Source organism: Delphinapterus leucas, chromosome 9 (assembly GCF_059928025.1).
Source record: "Delphinapterus leucas isolate spDelLeu-1000000601 "Yukka" chromosome 9, BTC_Dleu_Yukka2, whole genome shotgun sequence".
NCBI classification, from domain to species: Eukaryota; Metazoa; Chordata; class Mammalia; order Artiodactyla; family Monodontidae; genus Delphinapterus; species Delphinapterus leucas.
In genome coordinates this window covers 14644748-14662984 of record NC_143137.1, presented here as the reverse complement: position 1 = coordinate 14662984, position 18237 = coordinate 14644748, and the positions used below count along the sequence as shown (strand labels likewise).

Here is an 18237-nt window from a genome sequence, read left to right as displayed (position 1 = left end):
TAAAGAAAAACGAATGAGTGGGGACTTCCCTGGTGGCAGTGGTTAAGAATCCGCCTGCCAATGCAGGGGACACGGGTTTGAGCCCTGGTCTGGGAGGATCCCACATGCCGTGGAGCTACTAAGCCCGTGCGCCACAACTACTGAGCCTGCACTCCAGAGCCCGCGAGCCACAACTACTGAAGCCCATGCGCCTAGAGCCCGTGCTCCGCAACAAGAGAAGCCACCGCAATGAGAAGCCCGCGCACCACAACGAAGAGTAGCCCCCACTCGCCACAACTAGAGAAAGCCCACGCGCAGCAACACAGCCAAAATAAATATAAATAAATAAATAAATTTATTTTTAAAAAAAAGAGTGGAGAAGGGCTTTTGAAGGAGTGACTGATAGGACAATTCTGCTGAAGATCATTTACATTTTTTTAACTTTTGTGCCTCAGCCTGGCCCTGTTCCCACCCCTAAGGTGCGTCAGCAGTTTCCAGCGTCTCCCTGTCTCAGCCCTTAGACAAAAGATGTGCCAACCAACTGCAGGCTTCTGCATCACAGCCACCCCACCTTCCCCTGGCAGTGTGCTAAAGGCTCCTTGGTCATTGAGTCCTGGAATGATGAAGCTGGAAGGGGCAACACACATCCTCTATCCCCCATTGAATAAACTGGTATCTGCAATTGATTACCTTTTTGGAGATACCTGGAAATAGAGCAAATAAAAGCAGCAGAGCCAAAATTAATATTTATTTCCTTTTATTAGATAATCTCAAATGGAGCTTGGAGAAGAACAGGAAGGAATACAACTACTGAATTATAAGAAGTTGAGCTTACTTTATTCAACAAAATTTATCCAATGTATCAGCATATCAAGCGGGCAGCTAGGTATCTGGGGTGGCACAGTGAACAAGACAGGTTGACTCAGCTCTCATGGAGCTCACACTCTAATGCGGAAAGCAAACAACACCAGGTTGGACAGATGCTTAAAATGAACAAAGCAAGGCGCAAAGTGTTTTAAAAACCAGAGATCCGGGAGGCAAGCATCCAATTTAATCTATAGAAGGACTCCTTATGGAGGTTAGTAAGCTAATCTAAAGATGCTAGGTGTTAACTAAGTGAGTGGTTCTCACTGTGGTATTTTAGAAATTGATGGATTGTTGGCTTCACGATAATTGCGGACTTTTACTGGCATTGAGTGGATGTAGCTAGGGAAAACAGATGCCCTGCAGTGTATGGGTTAGTCCCACACAAAGAATTATTCGGTACCCTATGCGACTTTCTAATGTCCTGTTGGACATTTATGTAGGACTTACAGCTCGCCTGAGAAAATATAATTCCTTTTTTCCTCTTAGACAATCTGTAATTTGTCTTGTCCTATTATCCTTATTTCAATTAACGTAACTACGCTCTTTCCCTTACCACATACAGAGATGGTATATGGTCTGTTATGACTTACCCTAATACTGGTTTTCATTCTGGTGTCACCCATACTAATAATCTTTCCTTCTCCTGTACTTCTTTACGGGAAATAGCCTCTGATCGACTCTTAAATCCAAACCTATTCACTATAAGTAGAAGTAGGTATCTATTTCATGATGTCGTATAGCGTGGTCATGCTGGAGCATTTACACATTGATATTCATTTTATCTTTATTACAAACTTCTTTCCTTCTGTTTCTCCATTATAATAGATAGGGCAGTAAATTGATTTCTTAAGAAATTCATGTAGATTGTAGTATCTGAATCATCTCAGGACAGCAAAGGGGATGTTACAAATTGCTCTGAAAGAGGTGAATAGATCTGATAGGGTTTGTAGTTGCCACCATAGTGGCAGTGGGGGAGAGGGCGCTACTGGCATTTAGTATGTGAGAGCCAAGTATGCTGAATACATTGCAATACGTTGGACAGCTCCTCACAATAAGTAATTATTCTGCATGCTATACGAATTTTGAATGTCTCACTAGACATTCGTGTATGACCTAGAGCTCGCCTGCAAGAATATAGCTATTTCCTCATTTTCTCCATTTCGACAATCTGTAGATTTTCTCTTTTTTTAAGTTTATTTTTTTATTATTTTTTTTTAATTTTTAATTTTTAAATTTTTTTGGCTGCACCACACAGCATGTGGGATCTTAGTTCCCCGACCAGAGATCGAACTACCGCCCCCTGCATTGGAAGCACGGAGTCCTAACCACTGGACCACCAGGGAAGTCCCTAGATTTTCTTGCATAGTATCTTCATTTCAGTTAAGGTGGTTTCGTTCTTTCTCTTATAGAAATAAGTATTATCATATGCAGATAAGTTACTGTATCACTAGTTTTGATTCCAATGTCCACTCGTATCCCTGCTTTTTTATTTTCCCATACTTCGTTATGCAGAATAGCTTCTGATCTCCTACCTTCTTTTAAGTTCAGATTTATTCTTTATAAGTAGATGTAAAAAACGTCTGACTACTTAATGAGGTCTTGTAGTATAGTTGTGCCCAAGTTATGTACCTTTCATTCCCTTTTATGTTGATATTAATTTTATTTAATTTTTATTTTCCTTCTAAAATTGTTTATAGGTAGAGTATATTACCACTGAATTGCATTTTGAGGATAATGAAGAGGATGTTACAAAGTATTTGTCATTTAAAAAAAAAAAAAAAAAAGGCAGGAATGCTGGGTGAGAACCACCGAGCTAGGTTAAAAGGGGCACCGAAGAACTGAAAGAAAGCCAGGGTGACTGTGAAAGAAAATAAATGAGAGGATAGGGAAGGGAGAGAGCCTCTGGAGCCATGATGATGATTTTGAACTTTATTCTAAAGGCATGATCAGATTTGTGTTTTGAAAGTAAAAAGTTTTAAATTCTTGCTGCTAAGCAAAGAACAACTTAAAAGGCGACAAAGAGATATTTAAAGAGGAAAACATGGGAACTGCTTAGATGTGCAGGGGGAGGGAAAGAAAGGATGACTTCTGCATTTCTGCTCGAGCAGATGTTTTTCTGGGGGAAAAACTGATTTGTTTGAGATAGGCAGATGGAGAGCTCAATTGTGGACATGCTGAATTAGAGATGGCTGTGAAAGATCCAACTAGAGATGTCCAGTGGGCAGTCGGACAGAGTTGGATAAATAGCATCTCTACAATGTGAGGGTCAAGATCAGGAAGTGAAAGCTCCAAAACAGAAGCTACCATGAAAAAAATAAGTGAATGAAAATATTTTTGGCAAGCCTCTCAAAAAATAACCCTACCCTAAAACATATCTTATACATTTGTTACTGTTGGAGCCCTTTGAAGCCAAGGAGCTGTAGAGGTCTCTGCACTGCTCTAAAATCTAATATAAAATCAACTCTAATGCTAATTAATTTTTATAACATACCTGCTGGAAGGAACTGTAACAGGAAATGTTGGCGACTCCTGTGCAATGTTGAAAACGAAAACTGGAAGGAAAACCCTGATTCATAATAAGAAAGGAACTCTTGCTCCAGGCACCTCAGCTGCTCTAAAAACTAATTGTGCTGCAATTCCACACAATCCGTCATATTTAGAAAAAGGAGCCCCTAGCAGGTGCGAGGCTTGTTTGGGGCACTGTTCTCTTCGTTCTTATTCTGTCTCACTAGGAAACTCATCTCACCTCCTTAGGGGCCCATCCTTCAGCAGATGGCCCTGCTCCTAATTTCTTGACGAGCCTCAACTGCCACGGGGAACGACTACAACAGCTCTCAGATTTCTCAGTCGTGCTTGTGTGAATCTGGCTACTGCAACTCAGTCCCCCCAAAATACCAACCAACACTTCATGAAAGTCTAACCTGAAAAAAGCCTTCTCTATAATCATATTAGTTAGAATAAAAACGTCTACTTTGCCGTAATTTCATAGAGCCCAAATGGGCAGTTAACTCCAGTTGGTTGCTTCTCTCTGAGCCCCACTTAGCAGCTTTTTTCATTGAATTTCAGAAAGAGTCAACCTGGATGGAGTGTCCTAAATAAACGTAGAGATAAAGAAATGCATGCCCCCAAATCAGTTTCACCACAAAGAAAAGGTATAATACTGCAGTTATGTCCGTGCTAGCATTTAAATTGCCCTTACATTTTTTCCCCCAGTGTATCCCTAAGAATTTTCTGCCAACTTTTCACAATCTTCCATCCAAGATTTGCTTGTACTGTCTTATGTCTTTATTTCAATAGGCATTTTTAGATTTCTCTCAAATTTCCCAAATTAATTTTCTTTCAATTTAACCAAAACAAAACCATGTCATGCAATAAACTAAAAGAGTAGTTGGGAGAGAAAGTTTGCTGCAATTACAGAAGTTTTCGAAGTGAGCCTTTACCAGTTACATCTAAGGCAGTGATTCCCAAACTTTATGACACGTTTCAATCCTCTTCCTGGCTCTCATCCCCAGAAAAAGTGATTTTGTTGGAATGGGGTGAAATCTGGACAGTGGAATGTTTTAGAGCTTCCCAGATGATTCAGATATGCAGCAAAGTTTGGGAACCACTGATCAAAGGCATTTATAGGAGAGGAAATGTAAGTTTAAGTATTATCTGGGGCAGTCTGGTTCTATAAGTGAACAGAATAGTTATGGCATCCTTTATGACGCTGTAACCAACATTTCTAACTAATCACGCAGGCTTTGTCTGTTTCCGTATATTCAATCACATATTCTGGGTAAATCTGATCTTTCTGAAAGATGACAAAAACAGAGGGATTCAACCTTGTATCCACACAGCTGTCATACTGCAGAGGAGGGCTCATGTAAGCCTTATGTCCTTCAATAAAACCTCCAACCAGGACTCGGGCTACAAACATAACGATGTTTTTGGGATCACACAGGCAATTTTTATGGGAATTAATGGCATCTTTTGTGAAGTAATTTCCTAGAAATAATCAGAAAAAGAAAAAGGTTAAGAATTATTATAAAAGAAGATATATAGTTTATAAGATTATTTACACATAATCCCATGATAGGCATTGACCAAGTATATATGTCAGCAATAGCTTACTGATACTTATAACTTTCCTTTGTACTTAAAAAAATGTTCATTATGCAAGTAAACTTGAATACAGTGTGTAACCCTACTGAAATAACAGAAACATTTGCTACTCTGCAGGATTCACAGGTATGGGGTTAAGCCACCGGATACAATGAGCATCTGCTGATATCACAGTGGCCCAATTCATGCAAGGCAAGTTGAACTGTAACCGATAAACCAAAGACACTCTAACAGAGTATTACACTGTGTCCATTCTAAGGAGGAAAAGTCATTTACTACTATGGGAAGGTTCTGGAAAAAGGGAAAATGGGGACGAGATGTAGCACGAGCAAACAACTGACCCTGGCAGAGCTCTTCAGACAGTTGATCCATCGCCTCAATTCTAAAACAACCTCTGATAATCACTGATGTTTCCAAACTCAGCAGATCAACAACCATTTCCTGACAAATTAAAATTTCCTGTTTTTATTTTTATTATTGCCCAGTGTTTTTCTGCCCTTTAAAGGAGTATATATTGCAAATTCTGATTTTCGATGCAAAAATTAATAAGTAAAATGAATTTGCTGTATTTACGATGACACATGTTTAATACATTTTTCTTTTATTTCGCTTGGTGTTATTATTGATTTTTTTTTCATAATTAAGATGTTTGAATTCCAGAAATATTGCTTATCCTGAATAAGTCAGATACAGGCCATTCTGGGTAAATGATGTTCAGCTATATTTAGAATTAAAAACTAAAAGTCTGGCTATACTGACCTACCATTTACACTCCCACTCTCCTTCCCAAACACAGTTAATGGCCTGGTGGGAATACTCTCACACTTGTTTCTATGTACTTACATACACATATGTACATAAACTCTGATAAGTTTTATGTTTATTTGTTCCTAAATGGGATCATGCTATATGAACTGTTCTACAACTTTTTTTCCTACTTTAGTCCAAGAAATCTTGCTATGTCAGTACATCTAAGCCCAACTCATTCTTTTTAATGGCTGTATAGGATTCCACTGTTAAGAATGCATCATAATTTAATTTAATTAATCCTGAAATTAACTGATGAAAATGTAGGTTGGTTTCACTTTTTTTTGTCTATTACCAGTCATACTTCTACATAAATGCTAAAATATCCTAGTAAATATACCTTTGAGAACCCATATAAATATTTCTGTAGAACAGACTGCAAAACTATAGTGGCTGAGTCATAGGATATGAGCATATTAAAGTTTGATATCACAAACCGCCCTCTAAAAGTAATCTAAAAATGTTACCACCAATAATAAAATCCTGTTTTCTCCACATCCTTGCCAACATTGGATATTATCTATCCTTTTAATTTTTGTCAATATACTGGGCAAAAAGATCTGATTTTAATATGCATTTTCTGAAGACTAGTATACTGAGCATCTTTTCATATGCGTATTGGCATATTTCATATATGCCAATATATGAACTGCTTTTTCATCTTTTTTTTCTCTGAACTGCTTTTTCATCTTTTTTTTTTTCCTGTTGTATTGTCTTTTTCTTACCGATGTGTGACCAAAACAAGCTTAAATTCAAGAACTAGTAGGTCCATCAGGATCTTTTTACAGTCTTAGGCAGTGAGCCAATAGGTACTTGGAAAATGACCAGGGATACAAACAAAAGTCAACCCACCACATTTCTATTGTGCCACCCACTCCTCTCTGTGCCAAAGATGCTCCTTCACCTGCATTCTGTACTGCTCTGTTATAGCCTCCACAAGCAAACTAGGACTAGAGGCTGTGCCCTCTTTTTTTTTTTTTGGCGGTACGCGGGCCTCTCACTGCTGTGGCCTCTCCCGTTGCGGAGCACAGGCTCCGTGGCCATGGCTCACGGGCCTAGCCGCTCCGCGGCATGTGGGATATTCCCGGACCGGGGCACGAACCCGTGTCCCCTGCATCGGCAGGCGGACTCTCAACCACTGTGCCACCAGGGAAGCCCCATACTTCATTTCCTAAGTGTCTACAAAGAGCAATTCCTCGTATGTCAATTTCTAGAACTTCTAAACAATTCAAGCTGTTTTGGAATGAAATCTTTCTAAAGCATACACACCTCTCTGATTTTAAAAAAAACAGAACAAACTCATTTTACCCTTTATTTTACTAATACCTCAGATGCAGATATTAATTCTGACATATGGTGTTATAACAGAGGGATGCCCTGTTGAGTTACTAAGGTGGATAGAGCTGTTTTCTCCTATACTAATGACTCCAGCATGAGAAAAACAAATTGTGTTTGTGCCTTGCAGATCATTTTTCCTCCTTCTCCGCTTAACAGCTATTAACTTCCTTCTTGCTGCCTGCCTCTAGTATCTCTTTATTCCCACTCCACACACGTGCTGGGCTGAGAAAGAAAACACTGCTATTGGCATAAGACTAAATGGATTCTGGGGAGCTCCCGAGGATAAACATACATGATCTTTGGCACAGAAATTTTATGGCAACATGGGCTACTTATACACAGTTATACACTCTTTCAGACCCTGAGTGACATTCCAGAATGCTAACATTTACAGATAAGTGAATTCCAGTTATGCATGTAAAAGGTGTAAATAGTATGGAATTACTGGTAAAAACAGATTTGACTTAAAGCAATTGGAATTAACCATAAAACCTATTTTCGACATTCAGGGATAGCTGTACATATGTCTTAATGGCACTGCGGTTTTTTTACAGTTGTTCAATTAAATTTTTTCTATCTTCTAAGAAAGTCTGAGTGCTAATATGATTACTTTTGTTTATCAGTGTTAACTGAATGAAGAATGACTCTTTATACAGGCATTATAGATCTTTGGAGGACATTTTTATCATTCTCCATTGAGAAAAGAGTAACCATCACCCTAAATAACTGATTTTTAAAAGAAAGCATACGGCTTTTTTTCTCCTTTTTTTTCTTTTCTTTTCTTTTTTTATGGAACGCTTCACGCATTTGCGTGTCATCCTTGAGCAGGCACCATGCTCATCGTCTCTGTATCGTTCCAATTTTACTATATGTGCTGCTGAAGCGAGCACAGCATCAGTCTGTTTTTAAATCATGCTTATATAATCTGGAGTCTACATAAGCTTAAATGATCCAAACCAAAGACCCAACCTTTTAGCCCACTCTCCTAAGACCTGGACTCTGTCTTGTTGCAAATACCCCTTTCAAGGAACAGATCCTTTGAAACCCAACATCCTCTTCCCTCCTTCTGCCACTGCGTGGCTGTAGGCCACCCTCATTTCTGGCCGGGACTCCTGAAACAACCTAATTGTTCTCTCCACCTGCAATCCTGGTCCTGCCCATCCTCTCTTCACACTGTAGCCAGAGACATGTCATTTCTTTCCTAAAGCCATTGGTGGTTTGCAGTTGTCCTCAGGATAAAATCCATCATCCCTTTAGCATGGCTTGCAAGGTCTTTAAGGATCTGACCCCAACCTACGGCTACAACCTCATCTTTCGTCACCCTCACCACACCTTAAGTGTGCTGTGCTGGGCTGTCCACAGCCTCCCTGGCCTTTGTCAATCTCTCGTCTTCATAAACACTCTTCTCTCAACTTTTTTTTTTTTTTTTTTTGCATAGCTAGCTTTTGTTTGTCCTAGAGATCACACTTACACTTCACAATGTGCTGATTTTCTAGGGTCTGCTTTGATTCATTTTTTCATTCATTCAGTATAACTGATATAATGGGATAATACTGTCAAAAATATTATGCTTTTTTCCCTCCAATTCTTTATACACAACTATCCTTCATTTAGCCAGACACATACTTTGCCTCAAAGAGAATTAGAATCTTGGAAGGAATATATAAGGACAAAGAATTATGATCAGCTTTTGATTACCAAAATAGGATCTAGAAATACATGGCAAAAAATGGCAGAGTTTGTTAACTAGAAAGAACTCTGAATAAGACCAGGAGTAGGAACCGTCTCCTGGTTGAGAGTCAAAAAGGGCCAACTTGCCTCTGACTCAGTCTTTCAGGGACCTAGGGTCTGGGCCCAGAGGGTGGTCAGTGGCTAAAAGTCAGAGATGACAGGGGAGTCCAGGAGCAGAGGAATGCGTGTGTCGCACTCCCTGGTAGAACACCAACATTCCAATGCCCTGGAGACTCTTTGGAGTTTTCTACATAGTAAGATTATCTTGACATTTTTGTTTCCTTCTTTCTAAACATTTGGCATCTTGAGGTACCTGGGTGGCAGAATCTTGCACCCTGGATCCTAAACATGTTCCCTGACCATATACATGTCCCGTCTAGGGTCTTGAATCCAGTTGGTATCAAGACAGGTCCTTCCTTGCTTAGCCGCCCCCCAAACAAGTGCTTCTTTTTCTAATTTCACTTTGCTTCTGCTTTTTATCCAAATCTGAGTTTTTATAATCTCCTCTGCTGTTAAGGTGGGTGGCTTTCACCTAACTGCTGCAGTTCTTCTCCTCAATCCAGTCTGATCAGTTCTGGGCCACCTTCCAGCCTGTAGGAACTTGCTTACTCACCTGCCTTCCACTCTTCTCCTCTACGTCCTGTTACATGCCTGGTTTCCAACTCCAGTTTATCAAGATGTAACCCAGAGCCCTTCTATCCTTCCAGGCATGTCTTACCACCTCTTACACATAGTCATGTATAAATTACACAGACAACAGCCTATCCATAGGGGTTTCACGTGTGCAACAGGGGTTCTTTTTTTTTTCCCTCAGAGAGTAGCCATCTCTTTGAGATCTGCCCCTTGGCCTCTTTTAGGATAACTGCCTGATCTTTTCAAGATTATGGGCCCAGTGGTTCATACCAGTCTATCTAGACCATATTAACAGCATCATGGGAGACAGGACTGGAAAGCCAACATTAAAAATAAACACAAACAGGGGCTTCCCTGGTGGCGCAGTGGTTAAGAGTCAGCCTGCTGATGCAGGGGACACGGGTTCGAGCCCTGGTCTGGGAAGATCCCACATGCCACGGAGCGGCTGGGCCCGTGAGCCACGGCCGCTGAGCCTGCGCGTCCGGAGCCTGTTCTCCACACTGGGAGAGGCCACAGTGGTGAGAGGCCCACATGCTGAAAAAAAGAAACAAAAAAAACACAAAAAACACAAACAGAACAAAAACGCCCCCTAATTCCATGTAACAGGAGACAGGCCAAGGAGCAGGACCCCTCCCTGACCTTCACAAGGGAGAGTGGCATGGGGAAAGGTTCCTTGAGGAACACCCTGCACGTCCAGAGAACTGCAGGCACCCTCCTCGCCTCTTGCATCCATGCTACACAAAGTCGTATACTTGGCCATGAACAACTCTCCCCTTTCACCAAATTAAAGGAAGAATGACAGCCAGTGAGTAACACTGTCAAGTCATCCAAATACATTTCAGAGCATTTCAGCACTCTTCTGTTCATAAAAGAGGAGAAACAGACTAAGCATCCAAGAATGTCACTATTAGAGTCAGTTATGGCCAAGACCCGGGAGCACGTATATATATATATACCGTATTTCCATTCTCTAGGAGAAATATTTGTTTGACTTCTGACATAAGCGACTCATGAGAGGGCTTCCCTGGTGGCGCAGTGGTTGAGAGTCCGCCTGCCGATGCAGGGGACACGGGTTCGTGCCCCGGTCTGGGAAGATCCCATATGCCGCGGAGCGGCTGGGCCTGTGAGCCATGGCCGCTGAGCCTGCGCGTCCGGAGCCTGTGCTCCACAACAGGAGAGGCCACAACAGTGAGAGGCCCCGTGTACCACAAAAAAAAAAAAAAAAAAAAGAGACTCATGAGAAACTGATGGGTTTAAATGTCACACCTATTATATTTCACTCAAGATGGTTACTCCGCTATCTCCAAACATTTCTCAGTACGTATTAGTGATGTGTTGAAACTTAAGAAATGTTCATCTAGTCATTCCCCAGCTTAAAACCCTTCATTAGCTTCCCCTACCCTGGGGTCAAGTCTATTGCGTGGCCATGTCTTGGACCAATTATTCCTGACTCTTTGAGGCTGGTGAACCCCACCTGTTCTTAGGAATACCTCTCCAACCTGTTCAGGTGTCCACAGGGCCTGTTCTTTTCATCTACAGCAGCTGAACATTTGCAATCATTAAATCATGTAAAATAATGGTGTGGGGGGGAGCATGTCTAACTTGTTCGCCACTGTGTCCCCAGCATGTAGCCCATAGAAGGCACTCAAAAATATTTGTTCACTGACTGATTGGCTTCTTGCTTTTGCGGGGGGGCGGGGGGCGTTGAATTTAATCTTAGTTATATGAGTTGAGCCCCCTTTGAAAATGTGATAAACTATTACTTGTTCCCTTAAGATGAGTGATTCTTGGACTTGCCTGGTGGTGCAATGGTTAAGAATCTGCCTGCCAGTGCAGGCGACACGGGTTCAATCCCTGGTCCAGGAAGATCCCACATGCCAAGGAGCAACTAAGCCTGCGAGCCACAACTACTGAGCCCACATGCTGCCACCATTGAAGCCCACGCGCCTAGAGGCTGTGCTCTGCAACAAGAGAAGCCACCACAATGAGAAGTCCGCGCACCACAACAAAGAGTAGCCCCTGCTTGCTGCAACTAGAGAAAGCCCGTGCACAGCAACGAAGACCCAACGCAGCCAAAAACAATTTTTTTTTTTTTTTTTTTTGCGGTACGCGGGCCTCTCACTGCTGTGGCCTCTCCCGTTGCAGAGCATAGGCTCCAGACGCGTAAGCTCAGCGGCCATGGCTCACAGGCCGAGCCGCTCTGCGGCATGTGGGATCTTCCCGGACCAGGGCACGAACCCATGTCCCCTGCATCGGCAGGCGGACTCTCAACCACTGCGCCACCAGGAAAGCCCAAAAAAAAATTTTTTTAAAGAAAGAAAAAAAGATGAGTGATTCTTTGGTTTTTGTTTGGTTGGCTTTTGGGTTTTTGGTTTTTGAGTTGCATGAAGGAATTTAGGAATAAAAAGAAAGAGCTGAAAAGATTTTGTGTGACCACCGGTGTGGCCTGAGATGGGAGAGGCTTCATCTCCCATCTTTGATTAGAACCTAGCAGTGGCAGTAGGATGGGCATAGGTCAGGAAGAGCCATGGCCGGTACTGAGTAGCAATGGTAGACAAAGTCATCAACAAGGGGGAGTACCTTGCAAGATGTATGAGATGCCTTGGTTTCCCCGCCCTACCCTTCCCGCAAAACACAAATGACAGGAGGGAAGCAGGGCTAAGGTGCAGTAATCAAGTCCCACGGCAATTTCCCACTCTACTTTGGACATTTCAGGTTAACATGAGCTTATTTTCTCTCCATGACTGTAAAAGCCTGGATGTGCTGGTTAATACAAAATAATTACATATATCTCATAACAGGAGCATGTGTAGAGGCTGAGCGATGGTTTCTACTAGTTCGGCTTCTCTATCCCATACAAACCTTTTCCATATTTGGTGTCATGAATTCCATGTATGACCCAGTCAAAATTATTCGCACAGATAGACTCTACATGGGTGCGTCTCACTGCACAAAATAGGATTTGCTCGTCTCTCTTCATCTCCTTTTTCTTCCTAATATAAGAAATGTGAGACTTAGTATCGGGAACATTCCTCCTCCACTCCAGTTAATAACATTAATCCCAACTAAAGTCTAATCATCTTAAAATTTTATTCTGCTAGCTTTCAGAATGGAGCTACTAACATTACGGCAACAGCTGTAAAAAATAAATATATGAAAACTTTTAAATGATAGACACATGAAAGCATTTAATTGTAAAGCTGAAGCTGAAAGAGAGAAGCTTGGGTGGACACAATGAAAACACAACTAGAGATTGAAGAAACTGTTGACTACTAAAATGAACCAGTGAATATAAATCTTAAAAGACAGATCTTCACTAATCCTTTCAAACTTTATGTCAAGACACCTGATAATGTGGCCACCAACCTTTCAAAAGCCTTCAAGAGCTTTGCGTTCCGGATCTTCCTTATCTTTTCAATCTTGAAATTTTTCATGGAAGCTTTAAAATGCTGACTCACTTTGGCATATTCCAGAGAGTCATTATTGATCTCAAACAACTAAAAAAATTTAAAAATATATGAGTGTGAAGCAGGAAACATTTAAGGCATGATATGTCCATATGTATGGCTGCCTGTGCCATGGAGTATCCTTGCCAGGCCTCTGACAGCAGATGGGATAAGCTGGCTTAGGCCTTCCACATCTGGCAGTCCATTCCAGTGATGAACTAGATGGCATGGAGCCCGTCTGTTCAGGCTGACTTCAGGCTAACAGAGCATTATGCCTGAAGGCAAATGGAGCGTCCCCACCCCATCCCCAGGTGTGTGACTTAGTTAGTCCAATGACCTGGTGAGTTCCCTGCCTAAGGCCAGTGCAGGGGCAGAGGCGTTGGAGGTACCCAAGGAGCCCAAGCAGAGCTGCCTGCACCCAAAGTTGGAGTCTGATGTGGAGGCTAAATGATCCAGGAAGAGTCTCGCCCCAACCAGGCGAGGTGATGAGGTAAGGCACACTTCAACTCCCATAGAAACTTGTTTGTTAACTCCAACTAACGACAAGTCGCTTTTACTGTGAGTTCCAGTTTTCTCATGTGTAAGGTAGGGAATCGAATATCTATTTTACAAGTTTGTTGTGAGGATCTATCCCAAGGAGATCATGTATGCCTGGACTCTGGAAATGATGACGTGCCCTGGAGAAGACTTGTTCTCTGGGAAAGTGGCACATGACACAATCACCATTTAGATGTCAGCCTTTGAATCTTGATTCAAGGGTTTTGCAGACTCACTCCTTCACTCATTCATTCATTCAAATACACACATTTGTAGCAAAGTACTTTGTCCCATCTTTAAACAATTCACCCACTAAAAAGTAAAAACCAAGTACCACATAGCCATTTGAGGATGAGGTGCACGTGTCCCGCTGAAGACTAAATACCGAGGTGAAAGGCTCTGGTTGGGTCCTCACCTGCTGATGGCTGCAAACAAGACAGAGAAAGAAATTCACCTGGCTCCCCGTTTCATGTGCCCAAATCACCTTCTGTGCTTAACTTCAACTAAGGTGAGGTTCCTCAGAAAACTTCCCCTTTGTATCTTCTTTAGACAACATCCCTGCATATTCCTGGTACACACATATCAGTAATCATGCTTTTAAAAAAGGTGGTAATCATTCATAATTTGGTAAATTGTTATTTTCCCATTGACTTAAAATGTAAAAGCCTTGACTCTTTTTTACATTTCTGCTTAAACTTCAAAGGTCCTAATGTGTTAGCATTAAGTTTGTCTTACAGCTTCTTTGTCAAGTGATAAACACTAAAATAGGGGTATAGGGGAAAGAATCCTGCCTTTCCTGGATGAACTGTATTTCAGAGTAACCATACACATGGGTGTTCTCTACTAACATGTACAATACATAGGGATTTATTGTACAATTTTAAGTTTGAAATTTTCCATAATGAGAAAATTAAAATTTTTTAAATGCTTTAAGGAAAAAAACTCTTTAAAGACCCCCTTCTGGGGCTTCCCTGGTGGTGCAGTAGTTGAGAGTCCGCCTGCCTATGCAGGGGACACGGGTTTGTGCCCCGGTCCGGGAGGATCCCACATGCTGCAGAGCAGCTGGGCCCGTGAGCCATGGCCGCTGAGCCTGCGCGTCCAGAGCCTGTGCTCAGCAACGGGAGAGGCCACAACAGTGAGAGGCCCGCATACCACAAAAAAAAAAAAAAAAAAATACCGCCTTCTGTAAAATGAAGATTCTTTTGGAATGAAAGAAATTGGCCCCAATTTATATTTTAAGCTCTGATTTCCATACTATGCTAGTATAGTGCAGAACAAATTCAATTAATACGTTGTAAGGTGCTCGTCAGCAACGCTATAGTTCATTTCTCTTTGGGCTGTTCAGAATAATACTCACAGCCCTTAGTCTGTCCTAAAGCAGTGTGTCCCCTCTGGGCTCATGACAGCAAGATTCAAGCTGGTTCTCTCCACAGCCGCCCACGAACAGTTTTCTCAATTCATTTTATTCACTCACTCAGCTGACTATTTAGTATCACTACGTACCATTCATCATACAGAATATTTCAAGAGCTTTGAGGAGCTGATATTTGTGGAGGGGAGGGAAGAGGTGGAGGATTATGCTAGGGGAGACAGGTGGGAGTGTACTTGACGCCTCTCAACACTGCGATATTTTTACTTTATTCATTTGAATGTTAAAAGAACTGGAGGGAAGCTTAGCTGGCTAGGCTGATCCGATTCTAATTCTTGGGAGTTGGAATTAAGAAATTCAGAGAAAATTGGGTAGTAGCGGCAGAAGGTACAGCTGAAGGGATATAAAGATTGGAATAGAGTCCGCCTGCCGATGCAGGGGACACAGGTTCGTGCCCCGGTCTGGGAAGATCCCACATGCCGCGGAGCGGCTGGGCCCATGAGCCATGGCCGCTGAGCCTGTGCACGGCCGGAGCCTGTGATCCGCAGCGGGGGAGGCCACAACAGTGAGAGGCCCGCGTACCGGAAAAAAAGAAAAGATTGGAATAATGAGGTTAAAGTTGTCAAGCATTAGCCAGAGGAAAGTCTTAGGAGATATAAAGACAGATATGCACATAGATACACATAAGGTTGCTGAGTCTCTTAGCAGGGGAATAAGAAGAAGAAGAAGAGCAGCTAAGATATACTTGACAAATGTACCGGGATCAAGCCCATGTTACAGATGGGGGGATGCAGAGTGATTAGTTTGTCCAAATGCACACAGCTCATAAGCAGCAGGCAGAAGCTGAGCCTAGACGTGTAGCTCCAGAGTCCGGCCGCTAACCTGGTCACAGGCAAAGATCTGTGACCCCAGGCTGCTCAGGCCCTAAAGCAGCACTTGGACCCAACTCCCGGTCCGAAGGCCCTCAGAGAGCTCAGCTTCCCAGCCTTGGCTTCTTGTAAAATGTTGTTTTCCCTACTACACCACGTTTATCCCTTTAGTAACTTCCCGTTTCCATGGAATACCTTAATTCTTACAACCAAAAGGACCTAACTAGAACACCGACTTCACACCTGCCTTGACGTCTGTTTTACATAATCACTCATCACCCAGGAAAAAAAAATCCAACTCCAAAAATGTTCATGAGCAATGTAGGTTTGACTGAGTTTCATGAGCAGACAGAGGCGTCACACTGAATCCCCACAGCAAAATTTCCTTTACAAATCCCCTTTCATCAACTTTATCTTTCCCCAAAGCCTTTACTCAGGCAGCTACCACATCCCTTTTTTTCTCTCCATTTCTTTCTCAGCCTCCCACCCCCTATAAATCCACTCAACAAAACTAAAGATATCCAGAAGAACCCACAGCAAAACAAAAACCCAGTAATTGTGCATTTGATTCTTTCCTGGGAACAACCAGCCGTTCCCAGCTGAAGAAGCTGAGCCCAGAGTAAGAGATCTGCCCAAAGTCCCCCGGGAATTGGAGGGAAAGACAGACTCCCTGCTCTAGAATTCTTTCAGTCATGCTGTACCGCTTAGCAAGTACCTCACTCATTGTTAAAGCAAAAGGAAATTGCAGTGTTATGTGAGCAGGAACATTTCAGAAAACAGGGTCCAGATTCATCAGCAACTCAACGAGGTCAACGTGTTAACATCTCAAACGTGTGCCAGCAAGCAGCGTTCCAGACACTCACACTTGTCCACATTTCACCTGCTCCACATCCCAGTAAGACACAAATGTCGGCCTTCTGACGATATCCTTTTGGGTCTTGGAAGCTATGTTTGTCTGAATCATCCCTTTAGACAGAAAAAACAAAACACAAATCAAGAATCAGTCCTAGGAAATGATTTATTGTTATTTTTCAGAGGCTAGTAACACAGCAAATATTCATGACTCCACTGTACATGTAAGAATCGAGAAAATCCTTTTGGATGGAAATTACTCATGATAAAAACTTGTATTCTTCACTGCCCTTAGTATAAGACCCAGAAAACAAAGAGGTAAATGAGCATTCCTGAATTAATCTAATCTTTAAATCAAAGTCAGGTGGTAAAGAGAGCCAGGGCAGCCAGATTACGTCACCCATGACAGGCTTCAACGATTATGGGTTGGAATGTGGTAGCTATATCTTAGAAGTTTTTTCCTACCTCAAATGTGAAATGTCACCTTCAATTCACACATGTTGTACACCTAAGTCTAAGCTGCAAGCAGCATGAGCTCTTTAAAAAGTAAATCATCGTACATTGCTAGTGAAAGTATAAAACGGTGCAACCACTTTAGAAAACAATTTGGTAGTTTCTTATAAAGTTAAACATACACTGCCCATGCAATCCAACGATCCCACTCCTTAGTATTTATCCAAGAGAAATGAAAAGCTACATCCACACGAGAACTTGCGTTTGAATGTTCCTAGTAGCATTATTACAAGAACCAAAAAGTGAAAACAACCCAAATACCCATCGACAGGTTAATGGCTAAACAAACCATGGTATATCCATAAACAAAATTTATTTTATTTATTTATCTTTGGCTGCGTTGGGTCTTTGTTGCTGAGCGAGGCCTTTCTCTAGTAGTGGCGAGCAGGGGCTACTCTTGGTTGCTGTGCGTGGGCTACTCATTGCGGTGGCTTCTCTTGTTGCACAGCACGGGCTCTAGGCGTGCGGGCTCAGTAGTTGTAGCTCGCGGGCTCTAGAGCACAGGCTCAGTAGTTGTGGCGCAGGGGTTTAGTTGCTCCGTGGCATGTGGGATCTTCCCGGACCAGGGCTCAAACCTGTGTCCCCTGCATTGGCAGGCAGATTCTTAACCACTGTGCCACCAGGGAAGCCCCATGGTATATCCTCACAATGGAATATTACTCAGCAATGAAAAGGGAAGGACTACTCTATATGCAACAACATAGATGAGTGAAAAACAGTATTCTGAGTGAGAGAAGTGAGCCATATGCAGAGTACACACTACAAGGTTCTATGTATATGGAATTCTAGAACAGATAAAACTAATCTATAGTGACAAAGTAAACTGGCTCCAGAGGAGAGACCGATTGCAAAGGGGCATAAGGAAACTTTTTGGATTGATGGGAGCATTCTAGATCTTGATTAGAATAGTATTTGCACTCACTTGTCAGCACTCATCCAACTGCACACTTAAAATGGGTGCATCTTATTGCAGCAATTACGCCTCAGTAGTTTTACATCAACATCAACAAAACAAACAATGACAGAAAGAGCAAATCAGATCATGCCACAGCCCTGCTCAAAACCTTCTCGAGGTTTCCAGCTCATAAAATATTTAAGTTTCAACGTCTTCTCTCATCTCTTACACACCTCCTTCCCATGTGCATGGGCTGCCCCCTCCCTTCCAAAGTTTCCTCCTCAGATAAAAGCAGCC

General features: G+C 42.2%; 1 protein-coding gene and 1 non-coding gene across 2 annotated transcripts in view; both read right to left on the bottom strand.

The window, feature by feature from the left end:
• Positions 1-2042: 2042 nt before the first annotated feature.
• ZC3HAV1 (zinc finger CCCH-type containing, antiviral 1) overlaps positions 2043-18237 on the bottom strand; it is a 65673-nt gene continuing 49478 nt past the window's right edge. Inside the window, exons 9-13 of the mRNA XM_022580127.3 lie at positions 16544-16646; positions 13777-13867; positions 12826-12956; positions 12322-12452; positions 2043-4833 (exon numbers count right to left, since the gene is read on the bottom strand). Of these exons, the coding sequence (XP_022435835.2) occupies positions 4571-4833; positions 12322-12452; positions 12826-12956; positions 13777-13867; positions 16544-16646 (719 nt within the window). The 3' untranslated portion in view covers positions 2043-4570. The remainder of the gene's footprint in view (positions 4834-12321; positions 12453-12825; positions 12957-13776; positions 13868-16543; positions 16647-18237) is intronic.
• On the bottom strand, positions 7879-7985 carry LOC115801759 (U6 spliceosomal RNA). Its single transcript, XR_004022097.1, has one exon. It is a non-coding gene; the product is annotated as a U6 spliceosomal RNA (small nuclear RNA).